At 40.9% G+C, this 16,329-nt stretch overlaps 1 protein-coding gene across 4 annotated transcripts in view; it reads right to left on the bottom strand.

Moving 5' to 3' along the window:
* Window positions 1-16,329, bottom strand: part of LOC128026683 (E3 ubiquitin-protein ligase rnf213-alpha) — a 103,932-nt gene that overhangs the window by 53,227 nt on the left and 34,376 nt on the right. For all 4 annotated transcript variants that reach the window (XM_052613936.1, XM_052613937.1, XM_052613938.1 and 1 more), the window contains 21 exons: window positions 14,322-14,444; window positions 11,021-11,207; window positions 10,757-10,930; window positions 10,523-10,675; window positions 9,846-10,438; window positions 9,582-9,741; window positions 9,272-9,489; window positions 9,049-9,186; window positions 8,242-8,406; window positions 6,895-8,155; window positions 6,570-6,751; window positions 6,319-6,474; window positions 2,624-6,226; window positions 2,039-2,163; window positions 1,847-1,942; window positions 1,632-1,753; window positions 1,427-1,558; window positions 1,248-1,330; window positions 1,017-1,170; window positions 791-926; window positions 439-630 (listed from right to left, as the gene is read on the bottom strand). In XM_052613936.1, the coding sequence (XP_052469896.1) occupies window positions 439-630; window positions 791-926; window positions 1,017-1,170; window positions 1,248-1,330; window positions 1,427-1,558; window positions 1,632-1,753; window positions 1,847-1,942; window positions 2,039-2,163; window positions 2,624-6,226; window positions 6,319-6,474; window positions 6,570-6,751; window positions 6,895-8,155; window positions 8,242-8,406; window positions 9,049-9,186; window positions 9,272-9,489; window positions 9,582-9,741; window positions 9,846-10,438; window positions 10,523-10,675; window positions 10,757-10,930; window positions 11,021-11,207; window positions 14,322-14,444 (8,153 nt within the window). The remainder of the gene's footprint in view (window positions 1-438; window positions 631-790; window positions 927-1,016; window positions 1,171-1,247; window positions 1,331-1,426; window positions 1,559-1,631; window positions 1,754-1,846; window positions 1,943-2,038; window positions 2,164-2,623; window positions 6,227-6,318; window positions 6,475-6,569; window positions 6,752-6,894; window positions 8,156-8,241; window positions 8,407-9,048; window positions 9,187-9,271; window positions 9,490-9,581; window positions 9,742-9,845; window positions 10,439-10,522; window positions 10,676-10,756; window positions 10,931-11,020; window positions 11,208-14,321; window positions 14,445-16,329) is intronic.

Here is a 16,329-nt window from a genome sequence, read left to right as displayed (position 1 = left end):
GCTTTAAAGTGAGAAACATACTGTACAATACACTGTGTTAATGTAGATGCCAAGGCTTAAGCAATGCATTGTAAGTATGTGATCATGTTTTACACATTTAAACATGTTCTTCCTTTCCATTGGAGACGGCAATTTACCTTTGCGTTACCAAAAGGTTCAGTGCCATTAATGTTAACATTCGAAACTAGCTATAAACATATCAACTTTAACTTTCTGAAATGGTTTGAAATACCAATCGTTGACTTGAAAGAAGAGAACGGACTGCAATAATGATGAGAATGCAACGCATATTTGCCTTACATAATGAAGTGTTGTTGGAAACACTGTGGAACGAAACTAAATAAAGCTTGTGTAGCTACGAGCATTAGTGGACTGGCATAGATTTGTTTTAGGCCAAAAGGCTTACCAAATGCTTCTTGAAATCAAATGATCACATACTTGTTTTTCAAACTTGTGTGAGGAACGTTCAGTAACATGACATCTCCAAAAATATTCAACCACAGTTTCTTCAAGGATTCTTCAGAGTTCGTATCCAGCAAGAGGTCTAGATTGCAGTCACGGTCAATAACCGAAACAAGCTGCGCCAAGAAGGGAGTCACTACCGCTTGAATTCGCCTCCACAGGGCATGTCTAAAACACAAAAATGAACAAATATTGACAGTAAAAATGTTTTAGGTATTAGGTATAGAGTTTCACAAAACACTAATAAGTCAAAACAACAAGGTTCTACATCAACATCTTAAATACAATCCAAAATACGATGCAATTTACACCCTCTCTTTACACTTACCTAAAAGTCCCACCCTCCTGCAAGGCATCAATATTTAGTGCTTCCTTGGAGACCCAGCTCTTGGCAGCGATTGTGTTTTCATCGTGAGCCATCAATAGAGAATGAATTCGCTTCTTTAATGTTTTCAGAAATTCAGCTGGTAACACAAATATGTAAATATGAGTAACCACTTAGAGGACAATTAATGAAAGTTTTAAATAATACCAGAAAGGGCGATAAATCTCACCTTGTAGAGCCTCATTGTCAGCCAGGAGCGTGAGCAGAATCTGTACTCTCTTGGTGCTGCGAGTGCCTGTCTCGGTCTGATCTCTTAGCATGCCGACTGCACTCTGAACACAGCTACGCACCAGCGCTGTGGTGTCCACAACATCCTCCCAGCCCTAGAGAACACAAGAAATTACCTAACCGAGCTCAACAGGGTGACAACAGTAACACAAGTATCCTGTACTGAAAATACATTGCTGTTGTTGAGGTTATTGTCTTCTACGTCCATCTTCTCTTCTTCTCCTTCTTCTGCATACATTTCCTCAACCTCCATATCTGCAAGCGGTTACAATTATTTGGATTGTTTGAGAATGATGATCATCCTTTAAAGAGAACTCTCAATATTTGATTTAGAAAATAAACCGACTTCACCTTCAGGCTCAGCTACTTTCTCTGCTTTCTCTTCAAACAACTGGCTGATGGTCAGACACTGCAAGGCTTTTATATCAGAGACGATATCTTTGGATTTTCTGAGGTCATCGATGTGGACGGACTTCCATGGGCCTTATTAAAGGAATTTTTAATGAGATTTTCTATAAAACAGTTTTTGTCAGTGATGCAATCAAACTCGTCTTACCACCATGAAATCCAATGTAAGAAGTTCCACCATCCATTCTTGGCAGTTTAGTGATGAAGTACATAAAAATCTTCCCATAGCCCTCTTTCCTGAATTTGTTGATCTCATTGATAGAAGAATACCTGGAAATATATTTCAAGTTTAAATAATGCTTTTTTTTATTTTATTGCATTTACTGAACAAACAAAATGTGCCACCAGCCGCATTCAACTCACTTCGCAGATGCAATGACATTTAAACTTGGGGAGCCTTCATCATAATCGGTTTGGATGATTAGTATCTTGTCCCCGGTGGTGTTTTCCAAATAATTTCTGAATACAGAAAAAGGGTTTCAATTCATTTAATTAAGAATAAGTGTGCATTTTGTTGTGATGTGATATAATGTAGTGATATTGTGAGCACAATACTTGATTTTCTTGAGGAATGAGTGTTCTGTGTCAAACTGCTGTAGAGAGAGGAGCTCTACGTTTTGGACCATGTTCTGTAGCTGTTCAGTTTCAGCTGAGGTCAGAAGCCTTGAGAAAGTAGTAACCTAAAGGGTTAGGGAAAAGATTGCAAGTTTAGTATGCAACGATTTTTCTCAAAAAGACTGAAATGTTATGGATTTTTCTAGAGCAGTGGTTCTCAACCTTTGTCTCCAAACCCCCATCTATCCCTCATGTAGACTAAGATTTCTCAGTAAGTTCTATCCAACAAAATATTTTACATCTTGACATAGCTTATAAAAATTATAATCATTATAGAAATGTTCATGACTTTTTAAATTTGTATACATTTATATTACTTTTTTCCAGGTCTAGATATCACACTTTTAAAATTCTGCCATATATATCGAGGTTTTCAAAGACCTTAAAAGGGAGAATTGTTGAGGGAATAAAATATCCTTTTGATTTTTAGCTGGTTTGGCTTATTTTAAAGCTTGTTTTAAACCATCTTGTGATCCCCTGATTCAGAACCACTATTCTAGGGTAATAGTCAAAGTATTGCTTTACCTCTGTGAAAAAGGCATTGCTAGGCCCTGCTTGCTGAATGTGAGAAAGGATGAAGTCAGCAAGTGAGCTATGCTTCTGCTCTTCAAAGTATACCCTTGACAAGAGATCACTTTCTACACTGGAGAGGGAAGTGCAGTCAAGCCGAACCACGGCGTCTGGTGTGGCACAGTTCAAAAGGATCAATTTGGCCTCATCTAAGACTCTAGGATCTGAGAGCTCCACTTTTCCTTTGAGCTGTTCTGTAACTTGCAGTACAACAGACGCACATGTGTCCGAGTGGTAGCCAATGAAAGCATCAGCTGGATGATAATGACGTGCTTGGGGAGCAATTGAGTGCTTGCTTCTAGCAGAAATGAAGAATTTAACCCACAGTTCAAGCTTCTCAACAAGGTCCTTTTGCTCACTCCTTAGTACAGTATTGATGTCAAGATAATGTTTCTCCAATCTGTTGATCAATGGAATGGGAAACTGCTTATACACGACGCCCTTCTCCTCAATGACAATGAGCCTGAAATCCTTGTGCACTCTACATTTGACTCTGTGGGTTCCAAGCCCCAAATCCACATATTTCTGACCTCCAAGGGTAACGTAATATTGATTGAGAGCATCATACAAGCTTTCGTACAAGTTCTGCAAGTTCAGAAGAACGATGGTTTGACCAGTTTCCATACAAATCTTAACACGATTAATGTTGCGACATATCTGAGTATACTCCTGGTCTTTTGGAAAGCTTGATCCAAAGATGATCTCTGGGTGACATTGGTCTGAAAAAAACGTCTGCTGTAGAATTCGAAGGGCTGCATAGTTTTTGGTCAGAACAAGCAGGTATCTGCACTCCTCATCTTGGCCAATGGCTGTGATGTTCTCTCTTACAAGCTCAATGGCACTGATATTCTCAAGCTTCGGTGTGATATTTAGTCTGCTGGTGAAAACTGTGACAGCATCCACATTATCCTTGCCACTGAAGTTCCTTAGCACAGCCTTCACAATCTGGTCTGCACTAGGCTTCTGATTAGAAGCTTTGACCACAGCAAACATCATCTTTATCAAGCTGTAATAGTCTCGCAGACCAAAGAAACCTCTTCCCTGCTTCTTACAGATGTTCAGGTAAGCACGGGCAAACGGCTGAAAGAAATCTCTCAACCTTTCAAGGATCATGGCATCTGAGGAACATATTCCTTTTGCACTCTCAATCAACTCCTTTTCATCGGGATCACCACGTGAAACAAATATCCCTCTGTTCATCTTGGCTGGGTCCAAAGCCCAATTTGAGATACCAATGAATCCCACCTTCTTGTGAGGTACTGGCTGATCATCTATGCATCCCTCTTCCAACAAAGGATGTAAAGTTTTCAGAGGCATTTTCTGTGAATCTTCAGCCAAGCCTATCTCATCTAGTACTACCACTGAGACATACTCTGTTAAATTCTTGCCTTCCTGAAAACGAGCACATTGCTTGAATGTATTGATGATCCCCTCTGGTGTAGAATGAGGACTGCACTGAAAGGAAACAAGATGGATCTGCTTCAGTTTTCTAAACAAATCCGAATGGGCTGCTTGGCCTTGCATGCCATCTGCAACCAGAGTTTTAGACAAGGACTTGGAGCTTCCAGGTTTTCCAACCAAAAAGAGAGGTATTCGTAGTTCAATGCAAATCACCATCATGAAGACATTTTCCTTCAGGGCATTGTTTCGAGCAATGGTTGCACCCATTGGAACTCCACTCAAAAATAGATCCTGAACAACTGAGATCTCCTGCATCACTTTCACTGGGCTGTAGGTCTCTGGAAGGTACCTGCAAATTTTTCTTCTGTATTTCTCTTTATCCTCCAAGCAGGCATGGTAACACACACCAACCGCCATAAGTAATGACCAAAGAACTGGGTTTTTTTCATCAGTGTTCCTCTGATTTTGATCATTTCTCTCTGTCCGCTGAATACTTTCAAACTGCTCAAGCTCTGAGATTATCATTGGGTAGTTATGGTAAAACCAGCCAAAAACTTGCATGCAACGCTCTACATCTCTCAGACTCACAAAACTACATTCATCCTGTCTTGTTCGCATATACATCTGTGAGGCTGAAAGAACATCAGTGATGGTTGTGATGTAATCTGAACTAATGGCATGGGTTTCAACTACCCTTTCGACTATTTGCTTGATGTACATTTTCTCAGTATTGTCATTGAGCTGTCCAAAGTCCCAAACTAGTGGAATCATGCTAGGTGGTAAAGCCTGCACTCTGTACACTAGCTGGCGAAGTGGAATGGATCCAAGTTTTTCATCCGTTTCCTCAGCTCGAACTCTGTATCCCAAACCAGCTGACTCCAATCTCTTGATCATTACGTCTGTATGTTTTCTGTATGGGTTGCAAGCAGCAATGATTTGCAAGCCAGTGTTACCTGTCAAATGCTGTCCATCAGCAGTGTTGTCACAGAGGATTTCCTTAATGCTGCTAATGGCCTCTGTTGTGTTTGCTTCATCAAAAAACAACACAGAGTCAAAGCCATAATCCAGCTTGTTTCTTAATGCCATGGCCTCAGCTTCTCTTACTTTGGTGTAAATCATGTCTGAACTTGTCCCTCCATGAACCTTGACTAGCTTCATGTTGTCTGTGGCAACTCCACATCTGTGCATCTCACAAAGGAATTTGATTAGCCTGGTCTTCCCACATCCTGTCTCACCCATGATTATAACAGGAATCCCACAGCGGAAGCGCATGTGAATTGCCAACATTTTCAATATGTTGTCTGTGGTGAGCTCGTATGTTTCATCTGGATCAAGAGGCCACTGTATTCCCAACACCCTGGAAAGTCTCTCGATTTTCTCCCATCTTGGGAGCTGGTCATAATCGATATTGAAAGGAACCCTCTGTAGTTTAAGGCCCTCGTAGAGCTCTTTGGTCATGATGTTCGGCTTGATCACTCTTTTTGTTGATGGATCAATAGCATCAATCCCATTCTGTCCATTTGGCTGAAGATGAAAGCCAATGAATGTCATAGACTCATGGTCATCATTGAAGAAAATGTATGGATGTGGTTCTGACTCCCATCGTTTTCTTATCCTAAAGGGAGCTAGATCCTCTTCATTGGCAGAAGAAAGGTCATTGTGCAGTCTCCCTGGACTCTGGTCAGAGATGCTAAGTGAAGGAGTGGCAAAATCCTTTGCCATGAGAATCATGAAATCAACAACAAAAGTTTTGAATCCCATCAGAGTATCCCCTATGAAAGACACATCACAGAAAACCGTTCTCTCACAATCCCGAAGTTGTAAGTTCAGGAACCAGGCAAAATTCCGCAACTCTGCCCAAGAGGGGTCTATGATGCCGCAGTACACAAACAGCATCTGCAGGCATTCAACATGAGTGCCCTCAATTCCTTGGTACATGAAGGCATCCAAATTGACACCATTGTAGAAACGTTGCAGGTACTGATAAGGGCGCTGGTAGGCCTCACTTCGGAACTCTTGGTCATCCATAAGGGGATCACCATCCTCCATTATTGATGGATCTTCCCGCATTCTCATTTCCAGCTCAAGTACCTGTTTGGGAGGACGGCAGTAGATACTTGGAAACACATCCAAGAAAGCAGATGGGACTTTTGAACCCTACCAAGAAAAAGGCAAATTAATTAATGAGGCATTTATCTGATTAATGACAAAATGCGATTTAATTAAATAATTTATATCAATTTACTTACTGCACTTCGGTCATTTCGGGATGTGCTGGCATCAGGTCTCAGGATCTCGATGACATACAAGTGCTTATTACTGCTTTTCCACATGTTTCCTTCGGAGTCCATGAGGTATCCAAGAATCAACAGCCTGAACAGAAATTCATGAAGTCCTTTTTTTACCTGTAAGTATATAAAATATACATAAAAAAACAGCACAAACATTTCTTTCTATGTTTTAATTGAATTAAATAAATAAAGTAAAATCAGGTAGCTACCATAGTGGTGACATCAAAATGATAGACTGAAAGCTCCTTTTTCTTGTGGCTGTTGAGCAAGGACTGAAGGATGACGTTTTCATCAATTCTTGAGTCAATTAACCTGATGCACTTCAGCTGCGAAGGCTTCTTGGTGATCCTCTTCAATTCCTCATACATTCTTTTAATGTAAAGTGATTTTCCTAAAATGAACCACACAGATATAATTCTGCATCTTACACATTTTGCATTTCTCTTTTATTCCGGTAGGTGTACTTTATATAGCCAACTAACATGAATTCTGAAAACGAACTAATTTAAATCCATTACTTGAATGTGTACTCACCAACTCCTGATCTTTCTGAGGATACAATTCCCACACATTTTTTGTCTTTGAACACAGCAGCGGCACTGGATATGTCAGCTGGGACTGTAAAGTGCTTACCAAGGTATCGCTGAATACTGATCATTGGTTCTTGGGGAATCAAGTGCAATCTAAATTGACTGAAAGCTGAAGGAAGGTATGTATGTTCTCTATTAGAGCTGCAGACCAACACCAGCCTGTAATCATTTCTGCTCTGTGCATTTTGATGCTGAAAAAATTGCTCCACTTTGTAGCTCACTTCGTAGGTAAGCTGGTCCACATAGAGCATTGTGTATATCTTCTTTCCCGAGTAGCCAGCAGAAAGACAGCGCCTGAGGAAAAGTTCCACTTCTTCAAATGGAGTGGAAGCACTACAGAGGAGTACTTCATCATAGGTTGGTAGAGGCTCATTCTTGCTGCTCATGTAAATTGAAATGCATGATATCAGAATTTCTTCAGAAGGGCAGATGATTAGATTTGGTCTTCCAGTAACCATTCCATTTGGAAGATCTCTCTGAATTTTCCTTGAATACCAATCACCCTGATTTTCACTGGGGCTGTTGGCCAATATTTCAAGAAGATATCCAAGACTACTGACATCAAGGGAGTCTGGCAGAAAATTCTTCATGTCTCGCATGTAAGCATTCCAAATCACGTCTAGCTTTTCTGACCCGTTAGCATTCTCCAAATGGCTTTCGAAGTCATCAAACAATGGGCATGGCTCCTCAGTACTATCATTTTCAATCACACTGGGGACTTCAACAAAAGTTTGGAAGTCTAAGTCATCATTTTGCTCAGGGCCCTTGTTAATTACTTCATACTGAAGCCTGTGCCAAGCCTTTCTTAAATCTGAAGTGGAGCAGTTAGGTTTGATAAAGGAGAGCATCATAAGAACTTGATCTTCCATTGCAGTCACATTGTTCTGGCTGAGCTGACGGCACATGTAGACTACTTGTTCTGCAGTGTAATAGTTTAAGTAGTAATGCTGAGATCTCTGCTTGTCCATAAACACTTTCCAGAAGCTTAGGCATCTCTCTATTTTCTTACAGACTTCAGGCAACTGTTCTGTGACATCACCTTCCACCATGATGGCACTGACAACACTCCCTAAGTTGAAGTTCATTATGATGCATGCATCTTTACTAGTACTGTTGATTTTTGCCTCCCAATGTCTAAACAATGGATTTCCAGCAACAAACAAATCAATAAATGCTGAGGCCAACCTCTGTACACTGGCAAAGACCTAGAAACAGGGAAGAAGTTAATTCAGGAATAGTTACAATAGCTATGGTGAAAAAAAAAAAAAACAGCTAAAAGTTGAAAGGTCACCTCTGAAAACTGATCGACTTCACACTGGCCTTGATCTCCTTTTCCAGACATTAGCATCAATTTATTCTGAAGATCCCTGAGGTCATCAAGAGAATAAATGCGTGTCTCACAGCCCTCATCATGCTCTTCCATAATTTGAAGCTTCAGAATATTTTCCAAGCATAACTGGAAAAAAGCAATATTTATGGGTAGATTTTACCGAAATATTATCTGCATCAATTAGGCTATTTGATGATGATAAAGACAGATGATAAAAATAAGCATTGTGCTAATATGCCATCTCATTGCTGCTGAAGGAAACTCTTCTAAAATGTAGCTTAAGCTGTGTTTTGGACCCTAATAACTGGTTTTGTAGCTGGCCCAAACTAGTTAGTTAGTAAATTACTGGATTATCAGCCTGGATGGGGACCTGGATGAGCTGGTAGACCATCTTGGTCTAGCAACAAATTAGCTGCCATTTTTGTACAAAATCAGCATGACCGCTTTTTACCCCACCCAATTTTTTTCAAGCAAGGAACTTGATCAAGATGACCAGGTCTCTATTAACTGATAGTCCTGCTTGTCAATTGCTCAAACTTGCTTGGACTAACTAGAAACCTGATTTTCCCTGCAAGGCCCGTGGCCAAGATGATCATCCAGCTGGTCAACCATCTTGGACCAACTAGAAACCATTTAGTAGCATGTTCCAAAACACACCACATTAAATTGATTTTAAGTAAAACAATCAAGCACCATATTAGCAAATATTCATGTGTAATTCAACATTTCTGTGCTACATGTATTTGAATTCAAACAGTAATGACAAACCTTCTTTTGGTTTTGTGCACTGATGACATAGATGCCGTTTGTGTTGATAGCTGATGCCAGAGATAGAGAGGACAGCTCCACTGACCCATGGCTGTCCTTGACTGTCTTCAACCATTCTATGTGTCTTGCAGAGTCACACTGAAACAGAAAGAACGTTGGCGAACAAAAATAGGAAGAATCTGGTTTTCTTCATTTGGTTATCAATGCTAGCAGATACTCTTACCAGTTTTTTGGGGAGGTTGGTGTCATTATCAAGTGCCTTCCATAGTTTTTTCAGCATATCTTTAAAAAGCCTGAAGTCAGCATCTGGCTTTAAATCATAGAGCATTGAGGAGTAGCCAAGAACGGCATCATGAAAACAGGCCACACGATCTACATCCAAATCATTCTCTCCGGCAGAGATGGAAGCCAAATCCACAAAGACTTTCAACTCATTGATGTCTGAAGTGATAAAGATGAATAACATTTGCTTTCAAAAGAGCATTAAAATAATGAAAACACATTCCATTACCTGTGCAAAACTTTTAATTTACCTTCAAGAGCCTCTTTAACCCACATAACAAAGTTCTTTCTGAGGCCAAGCTCCTTAAGGCACAGTCTACGGGAATCGGTGATGTCCACAAGCACAGTTTTTGCCTGCATCAACTCATTGTCAATGCTGTCAAGACGCTCTTGTTTAAAATCCAACTGTGTCTAAAGGGAAGAAAGCCTCATGGATTTACCATACCCCTTACTTATTTTAATCAAAATGCATTTATTTAAAAGGAAGCATACTGGCAAAAAATTATGTGACTTACAGTAACAAGCAACTTCTCCAAGACTTGAAAGTCTCCTGTCAGGCAGAGCGTCTGTTTAACCATCATGACCACCTGAGCTGACTCTACTGCCAGATGAAGCTCATGGTACTGCTCGATCTGCTGGATTCTTGTCTGGACCCAGCGCTGGTTATCACTGAGATCCAGTTTGCACATGATTGCAACTTCCGCTGCCAGATCTTCATATTTTCCCTTGTAGGCTTTGAATATTACATCAACATCTTCAAAATTTATGCTACCATCTTTCAGCCTTGTGTATATGTTTCTGTAGGTAACGTGACATTGTTCGAAAATTTCTCTGTTAAGATCTTCGAGTGTGATGTCCGTTTCCTCCTCATTGGCACTCTCTGCAAACTCTTTTGCCTCGTTCACCCAACATGATCTGAAAATTAAGCTGTCTTTATAGCTATTTAGGACCTCTGCCATAGATCGAACATCATCATCAAGCTCAAAGTAGGTGACTACTCCTGACACTGGAGAGGAAATTTGATTTAATGAATGAACGTCCATGAACATGTCCAGGTCCATCTCATCTATGTCAATATGGTGTTTTTCTTCCAACCCTTCAAAATCAACTGTAAATCACAACAAATATTATAATATGAATCTCTGTATAAAAACAATATGTTATAATCAGGTGTTCAATCGACAGCTTTTACCCAGCACATGCTCCTCTAGACTGCGGCACATTGTAATGAGAGACTCCACCAGTGCACTCTCGTGACTGATAGCCTTCAGCTCCTCTTGTCTCGACTGAAGAAGCCTCTTCATGGCGTTGGTGTCCTTGTAATGTTCATTTTCACAAAAACACTCTGGAAAAACAGTAGGGACATGACTCTTCACATTATGGTATGCTAAAAGGGTAAAATCTTAAAAAGTGTGAGGTATTTTACCTAAATTAAGCAGCTCAAAGAACGCAGTCTTCTTCTGCAGGATGAGTTTTAGTAGCTTTATCTTTATTTTCCCTGTTACAAGTTGGTTTAAGATGTTTGTGAATAATGATGTTGCCATCGCTAATTTCTCTTTAGCTTCTTCAGAAAGCTTATCGATCAGTTTTTCATCAGCACCTGCAGCCAGAACATAAATTATATCTTTGTCATCATACTGTTTCTGTCTTTAAAAATAAAAAGACATGTGGAGGGATACCAGATAAATACCATGAAGCTGAAAGATATTTTTGGCTGCTGTCCAGCCCAGAAGATGCTTGAGAACAACTTCTTCCTGATAGGTTCCTTTGTCATCTCTTGGCCAGGACTTTAGGATGATGGTAGACACAAGATTTCCAAATTTCCAGTTTATCCGTAATTTACTGAATCTCTCAAAAAGTTTCCCCTCAGATTTAGTCTGTTAAAAAAGAAGTTTGTTCAGAAAGTTTACGTTTGTATGCTTCCCATATGCAGTCCCCATACAAAAGACAATACTACATCTGTTTTAATATTATTATATTATATGTATATGTATATTGTTTTGTATAAGATGTACATTATAAAATATAACCATTATTAGTATAGTATTATTATTATAAAAAATGCATAGAACTTATAATGTGAAATATTTGTTGTCTCTGTGCTATTAACAAAAAACTAATTTTCTCAAAAATATTGAAGCATTTATTTTAAAATGCAGTGCAGCATAGTGCAGAGCTATAAGCGTGCTGATTGGCTGGCCTGCGAGAACTGCATGAACCTATGGCGAGGCGGCGTAGCTGTGCGAACCAATCAGTGTTCGTCCCGCCACGAGCGAGCTGTGCCCGCCATAATGGGCGGAGCTGTCTCACTCCTTCATAGGCTTCTAGGTGACCAAAACTTGCTGGTCCAGAAAGTTAGCAAGACAATGTTTAAAATAGTCCAAGTGACTACAGTGGCTCAACCATAAGTTTATCAAGCGACGAGAATAGTTTTTGGGTGCCAGATTGTCCTGTTCGCCTGAGTGAGGAGGTCTTCTCTCAGCGGTATGTGCCAGGGAGCTGTCTCTATCAGCTGTATCAACACGGGGAACCATGTCTGGGTCCGCCAGAGAGGAGCTATTAGGAAGACAGCATGCTTGTTCTCCTTGATCCGTTCAATGGCCTGAGGGAGCATCGAGACCGGAGGGGATGCATAAGGGGGAAGGCTGGGCCATTTGTGGGCCAGCACATTACTGTTCTTCTAGAAGAATGTTGGGCAGTGAGAGTTGTCTTCTGAGGCGAAGAGTTTACCTCTGCCCTCCCGAAGACACTCAAGATTGGTTGAACTGTTTGGGGGTGGAGAGACCATTCCCCTGAGGGAACATTGTCTCGAGATAGCTGTAAACCAGCCTTGGTTTACCATGATGTGAAGGCGGCTGTATCGCAAAGCATGAGCCGGAACTCGGGGCATCAGTCAACGCTGCAGGGGGCGCACATTAGGCCTAATTGGAGTACTGACTATGCAGAGGCCATAAGGCCCAATGTCCTTGGAAACATTCTGGGGGGGAGGTAGGATACCGCTTTGAATGATGCAGCCAGCCGTTGAATGGAGAGAGTGTGCTCTGGCATGAGCCAAGCTCTCATATGAACAGAGTTGAAAACTGTTCCCAGGAAGGTTATTTGCTGGCTGGGGAAAAGTTGATCCTGAGCCCCAGGCATTCTAGATGGCTGAGGAGCCAGGATTTGTGATTTTGTAACTTGGCCTCCGACTGGGCCAGAATGAGCCAGTCAACGAGGTAGTTCAGAATACACATTCCCCACTGACTCAGGGGAGAGAGAGCTGCATCCATGCATTTCGTAAATGGATGAGGTGCCAATGACAGTAAATGGCAGGACTGTGTACTGATAATCCACACCTTCGAAAGTGAATCTCAAGAACGGTCTGTGGTGGGGGGCTATCTGGATGTGAAAGTATGCATCTTTCATATCCATTGACAAAAACCAATCCCTTGGGCGAATCTGCAACAGGATTTGTTTGGATGTTAGCATTCTGAAAGGCCATCTCATGAGGGCTTTGATCAGGTCTGAGATCCAGAATAGGCCTGATGCAGCCATCATTTTTCGATATGAGGAAGTAACGGCTGCAGAAGCCTGACTCAATCTGTGAAGGGGGAACTCTCTCTAACACTTCGGTGTGGAGGACGTGAGCCACGTTTCTTCTTACCAATGTGTTGACTATGGCATGAAAGCGAGGACTGCGAGCGAATTGGAGCGAGTAACCTCGTATCATTGTATTCAGTACCCATTCTGACACATCGGGAACCAGCAAATGAAATTAGGCTGGCTGCTTCAAAAGAGGGGCACTGGTCTGTTTTGGTGAAGAGCACTGGCGAAAAATATCTTTGTGGAGGGAGTGAGGCACACAGGGTCTTTCTCCAAGGTCCCTGAGAGGTGAGAAACAGGAAGGCGCGAGGGGCGGGGTCATTCTCTGAAAAGAAAGCTAGCCATGAGCGCAGAGAGGAGAGCAGCATGCTGCCGCAGGGAGAACAGCCGCCGTGTGCAGTTTCTGCATGGATTTTGCCCAAGCAGAAATACACTCACTGTGCTCGTCTGTGGGATGCAGAAGTGCTCTGCCCCTGCCACAGTCTGCAGTCAGTTTGCCTTTTATGTGATATGAGCTTTTTAATGGAAGCAGCGAATCATCAGATAACGGCGTCGAGTCAGAAGTGCTGAGCAGTAGGCCGCCGTCCGCTGAACTACTGATGCAGATTCGCTTCGTTCTGCTGCTGGGCTTGTTCAGCGGTGAGAAGGAGTTCAAGCTGGAGAAGATCAGTGAAGAGGTGAGTCATCGCTGGAGGAGAATAAATCAGATGTCTATGGTGAAATGGGTCGCTTATATAGTTAGAAGCTCCGCCCATTATGGCAGGCTCACCTCGCTTGCAGCGGGATGCACACTGATTGGTTCGCACAGCTACGCTGCCTCGCAATTCGTCTGTGCAGTTCCTGCAGCCCAGCCAATCAGAACGTTTATAGCTCTGCACTATGCTGGCTGTGCAGCTGGACTGCGTTTTAAAATAAAGGCTTCAATATTCTCCAGAAAAAGCAGTTTTCCCATTGCATCTCTCAAGACGCAATACGAGTTGAAATTGCAAATTGCTTAATTGTAAATTTTATAAAAGTGCTTCATATGATCTGTACTTTATATTTACAAGTCTTCTGACACTTCTAAAGCCAACATTCAAACCATTATTCTTTGAAAATCAACTGCCTTGGCCTAACCAGTACATTATTTTAAATTTATTGAGTTGTATTCCACAGAAAAAAAATCATATGTTTCTAGAATGACATGAGGACGAGTAAAATATGATCATTTTCATTTATTTAGCGAACCATTTCTTTAAACACTTCAAGCCAGAATGTATCCACTAAATAAATGTTGTGGGTCCAAATAATCTTCAGACTGGACATAGCTTTCTAATGTCCTAATTTCATTGTATTAAATTTTCCAATGTATGTTTACATGAAGCTGGATGACCCATGATGTCAGTGAGAATGAGGTGCAAGACCTGTACCTGGCATATCGTGGTAACAGCCTGGAGAGCACACTTCTCTACACTAGCCACCAAAAAAGGATGGGAGCCGTTTAGTTCCTCAATCTTTGAGCAATAAACCTCAATTTGATCAAGATGATCTTCCTAATAAGAGTAAAAACAAATAGTTTTGCATGTTTACAAATACAGAAAGAGACACATTAAAATACGTCAGTGAAGGTTGTCACAATTGTTGCAGTTCCACCAGAATCTCTGTTGTTTACGATGTTCTGTCTCAAAGGAACATGCCACCGTTTTTTTTAATAGTCTCCCCTAGATTTAGATAGGTGTGCAAAAGCATTTTAGTCTCAGTACATGCATTAACTTAGTCTAGTAGAGCCACCGCTAGCTTAGCTTAGCATAGTGAACGGAATCCTATGTTGCCGGAGAGCATGTCGAGAATAAAAGTTAACCAAAAAAAAAAAAGAAAACCTTTACCTAATTACTTCTTGTGGCCAGCTCTTCACAACAAGTACAAATAGCAATGCAGATTAAGACTAGGCGATTTCCTAGGCAGATATGCTACTTTGAAGCACTTAGTGTAGTCAAATGACCCGGGACTTCGGTACCAAGTCGGTACTAAAAAAATAAAAATGTGGCGGTACCAGGTTTCTTTAAGCAGCGGTGGTACGGAGGACCCGGTCAATCCGGTTCTTGACGCATACAGCGCTATGATTTCCGCAAAGCAGAAAACACGGACGGAATCTCAAAACCCAGTCATGAAAATTAAACTTTCATTTTAATATGGACGGTCACCGAATTTTTTCATGTTAAATTAATAAAATCAAATCTCCATATGGACCAGTATCTGTAAATGTTATGCAAAAGTTGGTTGAAATCTGCATCCTGCATGTTCTGTGTGCATGTCTCTGTGTGAATATATGAATGGTTTGTTTACTACATAGACTGAAGCGTGGGTCGCTTGCAGTAATGAGGACATAAATACATAAACAACATCACCAGAACTGTTCTGAGTAACTTCACAAGCATTTTACCCTTTCATTTGAGTAAAACCAGTGTCAATTTAAAGGTATTCACGGCACCCCGTCAAAACAACACTCTACATTGCCAGTAAATCACTCACATATGCGACTATATTTTACTCTGGACGACTAAATGATGTCTATTGTTAGCCACTGGCTAATAAATTCTTAGATTTTACTCGCCAGTGTGTGTGTTCAAGGCTATTATAGGCTATGATTAACACATGTTCACTCGCTGAACACTGACTGAGCGCTTCAGAGTTCTCTCTCCATCAAGTGATCTGAACTTTTCAGTTCATCTCAATGGACGCACAGCGCACCTGTATTTGATGATCTGTAAACTCTGTGTGAAGGCGCACGACTCACCGTCGCTTTACTGATAGCACTGTTTCTCACACATGCAAAGAGAGAGAGAGAGAGAGTCTTACCACGCTGAATCGACACGCTATATGTAAACTAGATTATTTGTTGTCTTCTCCTGTCAAAATAATGCAGTTCATTTAGAATTATTCAGCTATTTGGAAAACGCAATATGCCGGTTTCTCTGGTTTCTCTGGCTGGCGCTCATACCATCCCTGTTTTGATTTCAGCAAATCAGTTTGACCGAACGCAGACAACGTGATATTCATGAACCCAGCAGCTCATCAATCCACAGTGCAATGTATATTGATAGTATAGTAGTAGAATTAGTATTAGTATTATTTTTTAATAATAATTTATATGATCTATTACTATTTTTTTACAGAAACCCTCAATGAGAAAAATATCTTAACAGTCTTAAGTTCAGTTAAAATGACAAATATGCATTCATACATGGTTATCAAGTTTTAGTTATAATCAGTAAAGTTCTATCATTATATAGTGCTTAATACCATAATTTAATGCTTGACTGACTGATTAAGAAGCTAAGAGTTAAGAAGCTGTGCCATTTTACAAAGATAAGCTGATTGGAATCATGTGTGTGTGTGTGTGTGTGTGTGTGTGTGTGTGTGTGTGTGTGTGTGTGT

This window comes from Carassius gibelio, chromosome A13, assembly GCF_023724105.1.
Source record: "Carassius gibelio isolate Cgi1373 ecotype wild population from Czech Republic chromosome A13, carGib1.2-hapl.c, whole genome shotgun sequence".
Classification (NCBI taxonomy): domain Eukaryota; kingdom Metazoa; phylum Chordata; class Actinopteri; order Cypriniformes; family Cyprinidae; genus Carassius; species Carassius gibelio.
Note: the sequence above shows the minus strand (reverse complement) of the source record. Positions and strands in the feature narration are given on the sequence as shown.